Source organism: Scyliorhinus torazame, chromosome 7 (genome assembly GCF_047496885.1).
Source record: "Scyliorhinus torazame isolate Kashiwa2021f chromosome 7, sScyTor2.1, whole genome shotgun sequence".
Lineage (NCBI taxonomy): Eukaryota > Metazoa > Chordata > Chondrichthyes > Carcharhiniformes > Scyliorhinidae > Scyliorhinus > Scyliorhinus torazame.
The window spans coordinates 94,650,738-94,666,687 of NC_092713.1; the positions used below are offsets into that span (position 1 = coordinate 94,650,738).

Consider the following 15,950-nt stretch of genomic DNA (forward strand, 5'->3'; position numbering starts at 1 on the left):
CAAGCCGCACTTCTACCAGCCGGACCGTGCGTGCCTGGTGAAGGCCTCCCGCCCCTTTGAACGCCTCAGCGTGGACTTCAAAGGGCCCCTCCCCCCCCACCGACCGAAACACGTATATTCTCAGTGTGGTCGATGAGTACTCCAGATTCCCCTTCGCTATCCCATGCCCCGATATGACGTCTGCCACACTTATCAAAGCCCTAAACACTATCTTTGCTCTGTCCGGTTTCCCCGCCTACATTCACAGTGACAGGGGATCCTCATTCATGAGCGATGAGCTGCGTCAGTTCCTGCTCAGCAGGGGTATCGCCTCCAGCAGGACAACCAGCTATAACCCCCGGGGAAACGGGGAGGTAGAGAGGGAGAATGGGACGGTATGGAGGACCGTCCAACTGGCCCTACGGTCCAGGAACCTCCCAGCCTCTCGCTGGCAGGAGGTCCTCCCTGATGCACTCCAGTCCATTTGGTCGCTCTGTGCACTGCCACTAACAACACGCCCCATGAACGTCTTGGTGTAGAGGTGCAATTGCTCCATGCAAACCCCCAGTATGCCTACATGGCGTACCTGACGGCCGCCAGGATACTTTCTCCCTCAGGAACCTGGCACCGTCAGGTTCCACACACACACACCCCTCCAACCTGGTGCCACCCTCCCCTTCCCTGGCACTCCCAGCATTAACCCCACCAGGGCCATCCGTCCTTCCCCTGCCCACGCCCGAGGATGAAGAGGGTTTTGGCATGCTCCCGGAGTCACCGAACATTGGGCCAGCATCGACATCGCCGCCACCGCTACGTCGTTCCCAGCGGAACATCAAGGCACTGGACCGGTTAAACCTCTAACTGGTCCGCCGGACTTCAAAAGACATTTTCTTCTGCTCAAATACTGCAAACATAGATTCATTGCTGTATATAGTTCTCAACCACCCCCGCTGGACTCAATTTTAACAGGGGTGAATGTGGTAAACCATTGTTACACGTTTATTAGGTGATGTAAGGTAAGGCGTACTACAGGTTCGCCGGTAGTCCCTGCCTGCTGGCTCCGCCCAGCAGACAGAGTATAAATATGCGTGTCCTCCATTCAGCAGCCATTTCGCCAGCTGCTGTGGGAGGCCACACATCTTAGAGCAATAAAGCCTCAATTGTATCCAACTCTAGTCTTTGTTCAATTGGTCATGCATCAGGGAGAAAAGGCTGACGGGACACAAAAGGGACAACGTGGGAGGGGGAACCACCCCAATCACAGGGGAAACACAGCCGAAGTTTACGGGGGAAGAAAAGAAAAGGTGGGGGAAGGGGAGAGTAGGAGGGAAACACCCCCTCCCTCTAAAACCGACCAGGGGAGACACAAGGGGGAGTGGGGCGAGGGGGGCAGGGAGGGGCAGGCAGCGGGAGGGGGTGGGAGGGGGGGCAGGAGGGACCACATGCCGAACTGTGGGCGGTAGAATGTAAATAGGGGAAATTAAGGGAAGGAAAAGACAAACCTTTCTGTATTGTACAGGGAATAAACACGGCCAACAATGTATGTAACAGTTTATAAATTTTGAAAATGCCAATAGAGTTTTTTAAAAACAGGATTTAGGTGGTAGCACACTGAACAATATTTAAATAAGAGTCCCACCCGATCACACTTCCATCAGAATTGGGATCATGTAGAAAGTTTAAACCATTCAGCTTCATATATTTACAGATGAAACTTTCCTGCCTGGCAACTCACAAATTCAAAAACTTACTCAAAATGTTGGTCCTCCCAATGTAACAAAAGTAAAGCCTGATAAATCTGAATATTCTGTATCACACACTTTGACTTTTAAACATATTTTACAAGCTACCCAAGCACACTTCATAGTACAAAGACCTGAAAGATTTGACAAACCAGAAGTTTAAAAGTTTCATAATAACTAGTCTGATAGAATTTAGGCCAGTATTCAGTGTGTGCAATTTGTCCTATATATATTAGTTGCTACTCTGAAATAAAATTAATGATTCTCATTAAATTAATAACTTTTAGAAATGATATTTAACATGTTGAATAAAATGTTGTTGATAAATGTTTAGAAATGTGACATTTAAACATCTGAAAATTGATCATTTGTTTCTTATACCCTAATCCTTGTGTGGCACATTTTAATTTTAATGTTACTTGTCATTTCCTGAGCCTGTGGTTAAAACTGTTAGACTCACAGTAAAAAGAAACTACACACCTACACAATCTTTTTTCAGATCTGAAATAGGCCATTTGGACAATTTCTTCCCACAAACAGTTACTATAAAATGTTATAAAAATAAGTCAAGAAATATGTAAATGTCACCACAGTCCCAGCGGGCCACAGACTGCTTGCCCCTTTGAGAGAGAGCTGACTGGTGGTGATTTAACTGAGGGTCACCACACCTAAGGCAAGGGGCATGGTTGAGAAGGCGGGACCTTCATGAATAACCGCAGCTGCTACAGGAATTGAACCCTCACTGTTGGCGTCACTCTGCACCAAGAACCAGCCATTCAGCCAACTTAACTGACCCCCATCAAGAAATATACCTGGTTAAGTGTATTGCCTATGCTACATGTAACAATATACATTTTTCAATAGTTAGATATAATAATGAGAATTATTTATTTAGTTTTTATTGTGGACCTGCCAAAACCTTCACCCTGCAGAAAGCCAACATCATAACAGTTACAGAAAATTACAACATGGAACCAAGTTATTCACCCAAATCAATTTGTAACTTTTCATTTACCTTGAACACTATTCCCAATCTTGCACTTCACATGTCCTGCTTCCTGAGACTGACAGGGGAAGAGAGTCCTTTAGGAGATTATGCGGCATATGTAGCTGTAATGGTGGTGACTGTGAAATGGGTGTTGTTCACTGTGAGCTTGTTTACAGAGATTGGCAGCTTTGTTCAGTTCCTCCATTTCTGTGTAAAGAGAAACAAAAGTGCCAGTTAATCACAGTGCAGTATGACTGACATCAAATGGCATGATCTTGTAATATTATTCAAGTTAAAGATCCATATCTGATAGATGTGCAGTCGGAGACATATTGCGTGACATGAACACTATGGGGCTAGCTTGGAGCTCAGGGAAAACCTCCTGCTTTCCCATCCTTCACTTTCCCTACACTCTCTGTCAGGTATTTCCACTTTGACTTTCTTGAATAAGGAAAAAAGGTTTTGCATTTCCAATTGCGTATCTTGATGGTTGAAGCCTCTCTTATCCGAAGTAGAGAAAATATTATCTGTACAGTGAAAACACTTTTAGTACTGACAGTAGCCATCTGTTTAATTTGCATTTGGGGATGCATGAGGGAAGAATTAGCCTCTTCATTTGTTGATTGATTTATTGTCACATGTACCGAAGTACAGTGAAAATTATTTTTCTGTGGCCAAGGGAGCATACACAGTCCATCCACAGTGAACAAAAAAGAATAATAGATAGTTACAGTGAATGCGAAGAATGCACAGCACATCGACAAATAAGTAATTGGTTACAGTGCGGAACAAGGGCCAAACAAAGCAAATACAACATGAGCAAGAGTAGCATAGGGTGTCGTGAATAGTGTTCTTACAGGGAACAGGTCAGTCCGAGGGAGAGTCGTTGAGGAGTCTAGTTGCTGTGGGGAGGAAGCTGTTCCTATGTTCTCCCAGTGAGCCAGACAAGACACAGCCAGAGTGAGACAGCAAAGAGTGAGTTTGGGAATTTGAAGCTGGGTGGGAATTCGAAGCTGGGTGGGGAGGATGTGCTTTTTGACCCTGGTAAGTGACTGATAAGTAGTTTTTCTTTTCATTGTCTAATTTATATATATTTTTTTTGTTTTTTGGAATTGTAGTTGTATAAGTTAACCTAAGGTTTAAGACATGGCAGGAGATCCCAGACCCGTGTCATGCTCCTCGTGTGCGATGTGGGAGCTCAGCGACATGTCCACTGGCCCTGGCTCCTTCACGTGCAAGAAGTGTGTCCAATTGCAGCTCCTGTTAGACTGCTTGACGGCTCTGGAGCTGCGGTTGGACTCACTTTGGAGCATCCGCGATGCTGAGTGTGAAAAAGGAACAGAACTTTAGACTCTTCATATCACAGCAATTAAAACGTCTAACAATTGGTAGCAGAGGATGGTTGCTGTGATATGAAGAGTCTAAAGTTCTGTTCCTTTTTCAGAAACACACATTTATTTCATTCCAACAGTCTTTGCACAAAACCCTAACTATACATCACCTGATAGAGGCCACCTGAAGCCCCTTTACATAATCAGTGTCAATTAATGGATACTTAACATAAATGATACAACTAATTGCAATGTCTCTTAACCCATTACTTAACACTGAGGACATCGTGGACAGCACGTTTAGCGAGTTGGTCACACCGCAGGTGAACGTTACTGAGGGAGATAGAAAATGGGTGACCAAAAGACAGAGCAAGAGTAGGAAGGCAGTACTGATGTCCTCTGCGGTCATCTCCCTGCAAAACAGATATACTGCTTTGGATACTGTTGAGGGAGATGCCTCACCAGGTGAAGGCAGCAGCAGCCAGGTTCATGGCACCGTGGCTGGCTCTGCTGCGCAGCAGGGCAGGAAGAAAACTGGCAAGGCTATAGTGATAGGGGACTCAATCATAAAGGGAATAGACAGGCGGTTCTGCGGACACAATCAGGACGCCAGAATGGTATGTTGCCTCCCTGGTGCAAGGGTCAAGGATGTCTCGGAGCGGCTGCAGGACATTCTGGGGGGGGGGGGGGGAGGGTGAACAGCCAGCTGTCGTGGCGCACATAGGCACCAATGATATATGTAAAAAGCGGGACAAGTTCCTACAAGCTGAATTCAGGGAGTTAGGAGTTAAACTAAAAAGTAGGACCTCAAAGGTAGTAATGTCAGGATCGCTACCAGTGCCATGTGCTAGTCAGAGTAGGAATGTCAGGATAGATAGGATGAATGCGTGGCTCGAGAGATGGTGCAAGAGGGAGGGATTCAAATTCCTGGGGCATTGGAACTGGTTCTGGGGGAGGTGGGACTAGTACAAACCGGATGGTCTGCACCTGGGCAGGACTGGAACCGATGTCCTATGGGGGGGGTGTTTGCTAGAGCTGTTGGGGAGGGTTTAAACTAATGTGGCAGGGGGCTGGGAACCGATGCAGGAAGTTGGAAGGTAGTAAAACAGGGACAGAAACAAAAGGCAGTAAGGAGGAAAGTGTAAGGCAGAGAAGCCAGAGTCAAAAATCAAAAAGGGCGATAGTACAAGGTACAGTGACTGAGGAGAGCTCAGTGAATAGGCCCAGTAATACTAAAAGGAATAAAACGGGAAGTAAAAACATAAATGGTAAGCGACGCAGCAGGTTGGTACATGAAGATATGGGTTCAACGACAAGGAAAACTAGGAGAAAAGTTAAGAGGAAATATAACTTAGGAAAGGTTACTGATCGAGGTGAAGATTCAAAACAGAGGTATAAAAGCCAGCATAAGTGTACTTTACCTGAATGCTCGTAGTATTCGGAATAAGGTAAATGAGTTGATGGCGCAAATCATCGTGAATGACTATGATTTAGTGGCCATTACTGAAACATGGTTAAAGGATGGTCACAATTGGGAGTTAATTATCCAAGGGTATCAAACTATTTGGAAGGCATCTGGATGGAAATTGTCCCATTGGGCAGACGCAGCATGGATTCATAAAGGGCAGGTCGTGCCTAACTAATTTAGTGGAATTTTGTGAGGACATTACCAGTGCGGTATATAACGGGGAGCCAATGGATGTGGTATATCTGGATTTCCAGAAAGCCTTTGACAAGGTGCCACACAAAAGGTTGCTGCATAAGATAAAGATGCATGGCATTAAGGGTAAAGTAGTAGCATGGATAGAGGATTGGTTAATTAATAGAAAGCAAAGAGTGGGGATTAATGGGTGTTTCTCTGGTTGGAAATCCGTAGCTAGTGGTGTCCCTCTGGATTCAGTGTTGGGCCCACAATTTTTCACAATTTACATAGATGATTTGGAGTTGGGGACCAAGGGCAATGTGTCCAAGTTTGCAGATGACACTAAGATGAGTGGTAAAGCAAAAAGTGCAGAGGATACTGGAAGTCTACAGAGGGATTTGGATAGGTTAAGTGAATGGGCTAGGGGTCTGGCAGATGGAATACAATGTTGAAAAATGTGAGGTTATCCATTTTGGTAGGAATAACAGCAAAAGGGATTATTATTTAAATGATAAAATATTAAAACATGCTGCTGTGCAGTGAGACCTGGGTGTGCTAGTGCATGAGTCGCAAAAAGTTGGTTTACAGGTGCAACAGGTGATTAAGAAGGCAAATAGAATGCTGTCCTTCATTGCTAGAGGGATGGAATTTAAGACTAGGGAGGTTATGTTACAATTGTATAAGGTGTTAGTGAGGCTGCACCTGGAGTATTGTGTTCAGTTTTGGTCTCCTTACCTGAGAAAAGACGCACTGACGCTGGAGGGTGTGCAGAGGAGATTCACTAGGTTAATCCCAGATCTGAAGGGGTTGGATTATGAGGAGAGGTTGAGTAGACTGGGACTGTACTCGTTGGAATTTAGAAGATGAGGGGGGATCTTATAGAAACATATAAAATAATGAAGGGAATAGATAGGATAGATGTGGGCAGGTTGTTTTCACTGGCGGGTGAAAGCAGAACTAGGGGGCATAGCCTCAAAATAAGGGGAAGTAGATTTAGGACTGAATTTAGGAGGAACTTCTTCACCCAAAGGGTTGTGAATCTATGGAATTCCTTGCCCAGTGAAGCAGTTGAAGCTCCTTCATTAAATGTTTTTAAGATAAAGATAGATAGTTTTTTGAAGAATAAAGGGATTAAGGGTTCTGGTGTTCGGGCTGGAAAGTGGAGCTGAGTCCACAAAAGATCAGCCATGATCTAATTGAATGGTGGAGCAGGCTCGAGGGGCCAGATGGCCTATTCCTGCTCCGAGTTCTTATGTTCTTATGTTTTTATGTCTGGATGTGCGGGTCTTCAGATCTGTATCTTCTGCCTGATGGAAGGGCCTGGAAGAGGGCAAAGCCTGGGTGTGAGGGGTCTCTGACAATGCTGTCTACCTTCCTGAGGCAGCGGGAAGTGTATACAGAATCAATGTGGGAGTGGCAAGCTTGTGTGATGCCTTGGGCTGAGTTCACCACTCTCTGTGTTTCTTGCGATCTTGGGCGGAGAGGTTGCTATACAAAGCTGTGATGCAGCCGGATAGGATGCTCTCTATGGTACATCTGTAGGGGTTCGTGAGGGTCGATGCAGACATGCTGAATTATTTTCGCTTCCGTAGGAAGTAGAGATGTTGTTGAGCTTTCTTGACTGTTGCATTGACGTGAGTGGACCAGGACAGACTTTTGGTGATGGTGACCCCATTTATAATACTAAATCCATCTCCCAAGTGTAAAGGAGGCAGATTTAGGGGAGGCAAACACATGGAACCTTGTACGTACACTGCGCCCCCCCCCCCCCCCCAATCCAAACTCACTGATTATCAATGTAAAAACAATTAATGCCAGTGTGCATATGTACAATTAAATACAAATGTTTAAATGCTGCCTTAGACCTCAAGTTGCCTCATAGCACCACAAAGTTTACAATGAAGTATTTTGGAAGGGTTGTCACTGTTGGAATGCATCATTATACAAATTCTTTATCTTCCTTTCACAGATATGGAAGAACTGCAGCTTGAAACCACAACCATCATCTGAAACAAGATCACATATCACAGCACATGTGTCACAGCCACATCAATTTCCAAGTAGCATTGTGATTACATATGCCTCATAATTTCCCAAGGCACACCCTCCTTGTTTATCCAAGATAAGTCAAGATATACATCAACCTATGGGAGCAACACCATATAAATTCAATTTGTAGGTGATATCACTAGAGATATGCCAGTTTTCCATTCGGAACATATATTAGGTTGAATTATTTTGTCAAAAGAAATTCTTCCAGCTTTGCACAAAGGTTCTATGTATTATATTGTGGCCCCCTACAACCAAACCAGGGAGACTACTCCAACAAGCACTCGTAAAGCTGGCTCAATTACCACCTCGGGACAGAACGGAGGGTGATAATAAAAGAATAGAAACAAAATTACATTTAAAAAAATAAAACTTTGAATATAAATCTTGTAGTGAGTGGTGGCACAGTGAGGAAAGACTTTAACTAAGTGGAAGAAGAAGCAGAGACTAATTGCAATTTGTGTTTAAAAGCACAAAAATGTACAAAAACGCGCATTGTTCCGTTACAGAAATCCTTTATTAAAGAATAGAAAGGTTTTGTCTCCATGACGACCGGGGGGCGGGGGCTACATGCTTGAAACTGAAGCGAAGTCAAGTCGCCGCTACGGAACAATTAAGAAGCTACATTAAAATTACAATCTCTCCAAATTAAATTGTTCTGAATTTCACAAAATCTCCAGTTGCAGAGTTTTATTACAGTATTGCAGCTCCGGATCAGTTAACACGCCTGTCCAAGATCACAATTCCATTCTCCCAGGAAATCCAATTGATATAACTTAAATTCGAAGACCCGGGACTTTTAATTAATTTCTAGGATTGGGCAGTTTTGTGGGACGAACATGTCACCCAGTCTGAAACTAAGGGCAGGGAATGCTTTATGGAAAGGTTACTGCTGTATTAAATAACAATTTCTAAATCTTTGAAATCAGGAGATAAAGATGAAAAGTAAACGTGGCTGGAAGGATTGTCAGCCTTGGCAGTTATTTCACTTTGGACAAGTGGCTATCTTTGCTGTAATCATTTTTTACCCAATGCTGTCATAGTCAGTGTCATGTTTGGACAATATAAGCACCGCTGGCTCAGCTGTCATTGCCCAGCTAACCGGTTGAATCGCATTGATGAGCAGGTACCAGATGCAATTCTTATATTTTCCAGATGACTCAACCAACTGCATTCTAATGTGTTGGAGATTTTAATATTTCACAATGTACAGCACAAACGATTGATTGTCTTGCTTGCCATCATTTGCCTCTAACGTTTTCAGTGGAAGGCAACCAGCAAGGGTTTCTATGAGGGAAAGGATAACCGCTTTGGGGTGGTTTTCATTACCTTGAAGTGAGAAAGAAATGCAGAAATCCCTCCCGCGGGATGAAGCAAATTGGTGGAGTAGACTTCAAAGGAATGGACTTATTGTGCTTAATCTTTCGTCTTGTTCTGCGTGCAAACCTTTTCTTTGTGGTTCCCACTTCAAATAATATGTGTATAGAGTGCATAAACTTTTTGTCACCGAGATTGTGAACATCTTCCACTGCCGCTTCCCTACCTTCTCCTGGCCCCCCAGATCAAACTTCATCAAAAGAACCACCCGCACCCAACGCTATTCCCACTAAGATGTTGACCAACCAATTTCCCTCCTCAGTCCCCATATTAGCTGATATTGTTAATAGTTCTCTCTCCTGTACTGTCCCTTGGTTCCACTCCTCAAAAAACAAGCACTTGAACCCCCTCTCCCCATGCAAATCACCAGGACACCTCCAAACTCCTCTCCAAAGTGATGGAAGTTGTGTCATATTCCAAATCACAGCGAGCTCCAATCAAATTATCACCCCTGGCACATAATGGCTCTTATCAAAGTTACAAAGTCAGAGTATCCCCTGCAATGGTTTCTCTTCTCACACCAATACCTCTGATGTCACTACAGATCTATCCTTGGCCTCCTATTTCTGAGCTACATGCTACCCTTTAGCCACAGCATCTAAAAACATATTTCACAAGTACACTGACAGCTCTCAACTTAACCACACCACCACTTCTCTGGACTCCTCCATTGTCACTAAATCAACAGACATGCTTGGATGAGCAGAATTTGAGTTGTCATTGTTCTCACCTGTGGATATTAACTGAATTTACCAAATTCACTTTGTTTGTAAAACCAAAAAAATAAATTCTAATTTCAGAGATTTCTGCACAGTGCTTCATGAACTAAGAGCACTATTGGGAATTCCAAGGAACACTAACAATTACAATTTTCTCCTTAATCTTAAAAGGGCAATGTTTTTATTAAAAGCTATTTGTTATCAACATACCAAGTATCATGTTTACTTCATGATGTGTACTAAACTCAAAACTATTAAAATTAAAATTATTTTGGCAAACCTATTTATATTCAATGTACTGCGAGACAATAGCACGCAATATGATAAAAATAAAATGTTACTATGTCGCTTATGTATGAATTTAATATGATGAAAAAGTTGATAAAGATAAATACTGTTTGAAGAGTTTTCTCCTTTCCACTCCAAAACAGACCAGTGGTTGTAATTTTGTAAGAGACTAAAAAAGAGTTTTGGTCAATGTTAATTCTAATTGCTCACCTTTGTATATTTCACTGTGTTCAAACACCTAGTAGTAACTCTGTTTTGGTATTCTGTGAAACAATATTTTCACAGCAGAAACCTGTTATTAATTGGACCATTACAGAGCTTTCCATTAACATTTTCATCAATGCTTCCCTCCTGGATTCTCTATCCTCCAAAGGACTTCAAAAGTAAAGGAAATTGATCATTCAGACAATCAGCATCCATTGTTGCATACTTTTTGAAGGCCCCAATATACTTGGATTACATTTTCACCTTTTACCAGATCATGTATGAATATTCCATTAATTGTGACATTTTAAGGAGGGATTTTAAAGTGGCTGTTTCACACTGTTTTTTTTTTCTTGTACCTATAAAATGATTTGCAAATCTCTCCGCAGCAAATCTACAAATTAACACACATTTGTGTTAATGCTATTTCCAAATTTAAGAAGCATATAAAGAATTATTTAATTGGTTTAAATGTGCAACATTTTTCATACAGCTCTGGAGAGTATAAACTCGACAGGGAATAACTGCATGAAGATTCCGTAAAATAAGCTTTATGATTGGGACCTGAAGATCTTACTTGACATTCAGAAGTGTGCTACTCGGGGCAGCACGGTGGCGCAGTGGGTTAGCACTGCAGCCTCACGGCGCTGAGGTCCCAGGTTCGATCCCGGCTCTGGGTCACTGTCCGTGTGGAGTTTGCACATTCTCCCTGTGTTTGCATAGGTTCTGCCCCCACAACCCAAAAATGTGCAAGCTAGGTGGATTGGCCACACTAAATTGCCCCTTAATTGGAAAAAATGAATTGGGTACTCTAAATTTAGAAAAAAAAAGTGTGCTACTCTTTTTACCTCCGGAGCTATCCAATGATTATAGTGAGGACCTAGAAAACTGAGCCTGAAACCATCAACAGAGTAAACTCAAGGCCCATCATCTTGTGGCGTGTGGGGAGATCTTACAAAACGTTTCACAATATGAAAAATTGACGCTTTTTAAAAACCATACATGACAGATTAGGGTTTGTAGGTGCTCGTTTTGGAAAATTAATTCAGTGTCATAATTTAACTACTTACATCTTTGATTTCCATTCTAGCATTAAAAAATTATCTGTTTTACTAATTCACACTTTTTTGAAGATTTTAAGTCCAACCCCCGCAAGACGTGGACTGAAACAGATGGCGAAATGCACTGTGAAAAACCTTTATTGCATGTGGATACAGAAATATGGAGTTGATAGACATGTTGCTGGTTCTGTGAAGATTGTGTTGTGTACCATCTGTTGCACTAATATTTCCTTACACTTTGGTTTTGACCAAATGTTCTGTGCAGAAATAATAAAAATATAGAAAAGTGTGTTAAGATACTAAAAATGCCCCATGTGTTCCCTTTACAGGCCACGGTGAACAAGTGATTTAAGTAGTCTTCAAATCATCATAAAGCACTAAAGAAAGCATCATCATCTGTACTGGTGGTAATTAGACATCCAGATTTATGTACATCTCATCCATTATTTAATGAAGTGCATGGGATAGCACAGTGTGAAGCACATATCACCAGTGGATTGAAGGGAAGCAGCAGATTTCATGTAGAAATGTAATGGGATGGCAACTCTGGTTGGAGATATTCTTGGAGGGTTCTTTATGTGATGCCTCACCATATGACATCTAATCACATTATGTCTGATCACAAGACATCTGCAAATATTAGATTTACCTTATAAAGGTTGGATCCCCTCTAATTATGTATCTTGTGGTTTCATGGCAGCAGCTGTTGTTCGAGATATTCCAGGAGGCCACTCATGAGCAGGGGGAGAAGAGAAACGGAGGACAATGAAGAGGAGACACTAAAGGTAGGAGAGAGGTTTGCAAGGGAGAAACAAGAGGTGGGAGAAACTTTGACTCAAGTCGCAGGGTTTCATTTAGGCCTCTCATTTGGACTACTAAAACAGGCTTTAAGCAATTTAAATTAAGGGGCCTCACACCCATTAAAGAATCAAGTGTGAAATTTGTTGCTGGTGAGTGAGACAAGGGTTGGGTTTTCCCCACTTGGGATTCTGCAAAAAGCTCCTATAGCTACAAACTCCAGGAAAGTGATGAAAAAAATGTTTCTTCTTGAAACTTGCTCTTCTACAATGTGGGAAATAGTCCAAGAGGTATTTGTTCAATATGAAACAAGTACATAGACTTAAAAGACAAAAGCTCCACCAGTGCAGATGAACAAACATGCTCCACCAACAAGGTGAGATACAGTGTTAAGAACAAAGCTTAGACAAATGAAAAGATAAACTGTCAATGCAGGAGACTGGGATAGCAATAAAAAATGTAAAGGTATGACAAAAACAACAATCTTTTCCCAATGTGCCTGATACAAGTGTTACCCAAAAACATACGACCACTAAGACACAAAAAAGTTATCAGCGCAGATAAACAAAAGCTGATTAAAGCAGGTACTTTAAGGAGCGTCTGAAAGAAAGGAAGAGAGGTTCAGGAAGGCAAGTCCAGAACTCGGCAACTAGACGTTTAGTGAAATCACTGCCATTGGTGCAGTGATTAAAACCAGAGATGCGCAAGAAGCCTGAATTTAAGGAGCATATATTGGAGGGTTCTAGGGTGGAAGGAGATTACAAATAGGGAGAGGCAATGCCATGGCTGGACTTGCAATCAAGAAAAGAGTTTAGAATTGCTTAATTGGGAGCTAATGTAGGTCACTGGGAACAGGGTGTTATAGATGAATATGACTTGATGCAAGTTAGGGCACAGGCAGCAAGGTTGTGGAGGCCCTCAGGTTTGCAAAGGTACAAAGCAATAAGGTGCAAAAATGGAGTACGAAAACTTTCATGAGATGTAAAAACTAATATTTTTAATAAATATATTCAGAAAAAGAATTAGGGTTAGAAGCGCGATTTAACTAAAAAAAGAGTCCCGTTGTGGGAAGATTTAACATGGTGTTTTCCGTAGAGCTCCTCAGTGCAGAAAGAGATGGCGCCCTGATCGCTTGATCCCCCAATGCTGCCCCCACCAACTGGGGTGTTGGAAGGTTTTTGAACCCGGCGGACCCCACCTCATAAGGGCAGGGCATCCCCAGGCTCAATCCCCATCAGGGGCAATATGCCACCTAGGTACTGCCAGCCTAGCACAGCTAGGATGCCCTAGTGACACTGTCAGGTGGCATTGCCAGGGTGCCTAGGTGGCAGTGCCAGGATAGGCTGCCAGGCTGGCAGTGCCCAGGTGACATCAGCAGTGCCAGGGTGCCATCCTGCCCAGAGGCTGAACACCCAGGGGCCTCCGATCGCCTGGGAGACCACAGGATCACCCCAGTGCCATTCTACCTGGTCCCTATTTGTGGAAACCAGTTCAAAACAGCGCCTGGTTGGGGGTCTCCTTGGTGAGGCCGTTAAATCCCGAGGGCTGGTTAGCTCTGGCGGAGACACATTTAGGTGTGCCTAACTGCACACTTAAATATGCAAATTTAGGTCCTGCCCATTGTGGGCAGGATCCAGATCATGATGCCTCGCAAGATTCTGTTAGATATTGTGAGGCGTGGCAAACCAGGTAAATCTCACGAGAGGCCTCTCGCATGATTTACGGGCTGCATCGCGTCCCAAGTCAGCGCTATGTTGCCGTTTGATTACGGCCAATATTTTAATCACATTCTTTTGTGTCGGAGTTAGCTGTGAAAATTGGCTGCCAATATTTCCTATATTGCAATAGTGACTACATGTCCAAAAACGATTGGGATGTCCTGAAATCATAAAACGCAAGATAAAAATGCAAATCTTTCCTTTTTCTTTTTTATTACAGATAGCTGTGGATATTTGTATAATGGCAGTAAGGAAATGTGAGAATTCTTAAATGAATACTTCTGCCCTGATAGATTGCCACTGTCTCTGCACAATGCCCACACCCCTCCCTACCCACAGCTCCACCTATGTAAACTGGTCAAGGGGGAAGTTGAAGTAACATAGAATCATAGAACGTTTATGGCACAGAAAAAGGCCACTTGGCCCATCTTTTCTACATCAGCTGAGCCATCCGTCTAATCCCATTTTCCAGAATATGGTCCATAGCCCTGCAGGTCATGAGTAGATATACAATTTAATTATACTTCAGTGAAAATCTAAATTTTTAACTAGCTTGAAATTGGAGCAGGAGTAGGTCATTTGAGCCCTCAGGCCTGCTGCACTATTTAATAAGCTAATGATTGATCTGATTATGGCCTTAAATCCACCCTTACTTCCCCACCCCCCCCCCTTCCCTAAAAAACCCTTGTCTCCTTTGTAGATGAGAATCTGTCCAACTCATCCTTGAATATATTAAATGGCCCAACCTTCTCTGCTAACTTGGGAGGGAAGGGAAGGGAAGGGGAGGGGGAGGAGAGAATTCCAAAAATGAACAATCCTTTGAGAGAACAAATTCTTCCTCATAAAAAAATATAATAATCTTTATTGTCACAAGTAGGCTTATATTAACACTGCATTGAAGTTACTGTGAAAAGCCCCAAGTCGCACATTCCAGCACCTGTTCAGGTACACAGAGGGAGAATTCAGAATGCTCAAATTACCTAACAGCACATCTTTTGGGACTTGTGGGAGGAAACTGGAGCACCCAGATGAAACCCATGCAGTCACAGAGAGAATGTGCAAACTCCACACAGGCAGTGACCCAAGCCGGGAATCAAACCTGGGACCCTGGAGCTGTGAAGAAACAGGACTAACCACTGTGCTACCGTGCCGCCCATCTCTATCTTAAATGGGAGACCTTTTAGTTTGAATTTGAGCCCCCGAGTTCTAGATTCTCCTATGAGGGCAAATATTCTTTCAGCATCAACTCTGTCAACTGGCCCCTCAGAATAATATGTTTCATTAAGATCACCTCTTGTTCTTCTAAACTCCAATGAGTATCGGGTCCACCTGCTAGAACACCTGTGTCTATCTACAGTTTAATTGACATTATTACAATTCCTTATCCTTGTTATCCCACAGTATTTTCTTGCTGCAATTTATCACTAACAAACAAGTGAACTTGTTGACTTGTTTTTCCTTGTCCTGCATCTTCCCAGTATCCTCATTCCAGATTCCTTTGTTAATTCTACATTTTTATTTTATCTGACTACCACCCATTCTTAAAGGTGGAACTGAATATTTCTGGGAAAGTTATTTTTTCCTTCTTTTTTGGAGTTTCTCATGATTGGCTACGATGGCTGATTTACACTTGAAGGAAACAGATGGATAATAGTAAAAAGAAGTTTGAGCGAGAATGCAAGGAGACTGAAAAGGCACAAATGTGTTACGAGAAACTAGATTCTGACCATAATGCAACAAAAGCAGATGTTGAGAAGGTTGGAAATTTGTTGCGTTCTACATATATAGGCTATTTTAAAACCATTTCAAAGTTTAATGGTGATTGGGGATTAGTAAATTTAGAAGAAGTAAGGTTAATTGTGTGAATTTAGTTCACCACAAAACAGATTATGATGCTTCCTGCTTGGTGAAGTTTGTGCAGGGGCATGTTAATTGACCCTTTTAGTGTTGCAGCACAAATATGCTGGAAATGTTGTAATTTCCTTTTGGACAGTATACCACATACAATTGACATAACCGTACTGTGTAAAACTATGTTTAACACAAATAAGCAT

General features: G+C 42.6%; 1 protein-coding gene across 1 annotated transcript in view; it reads left to right on the top strand.

Moving 5' to 3' along the window:
- Nucleotides 1-11,728: 11,728 nt before the first annotated feature.
- Nucleotides 11,729-15,950, top strand: part of LOC140427350 (uncharacterized) — a 98,957-nt gene continuing 94,735 nt past the window's right edge. Inside the window, exons 1-2 of the mRNA XM_072512900.1 lie at nt 11,729-11,787; nt 12,084-12,165. Coding sequence (XP_072369001.1) covers nt 12,115-12,165 — 51 coding nt within the window. The 5' untranslated portion in view covers nt 11,729-11,787; nt 12,084-12,114. The remainder of the gene's footprint in view (nt 11,788-12,083; nt 12,166-15,950) is intronic.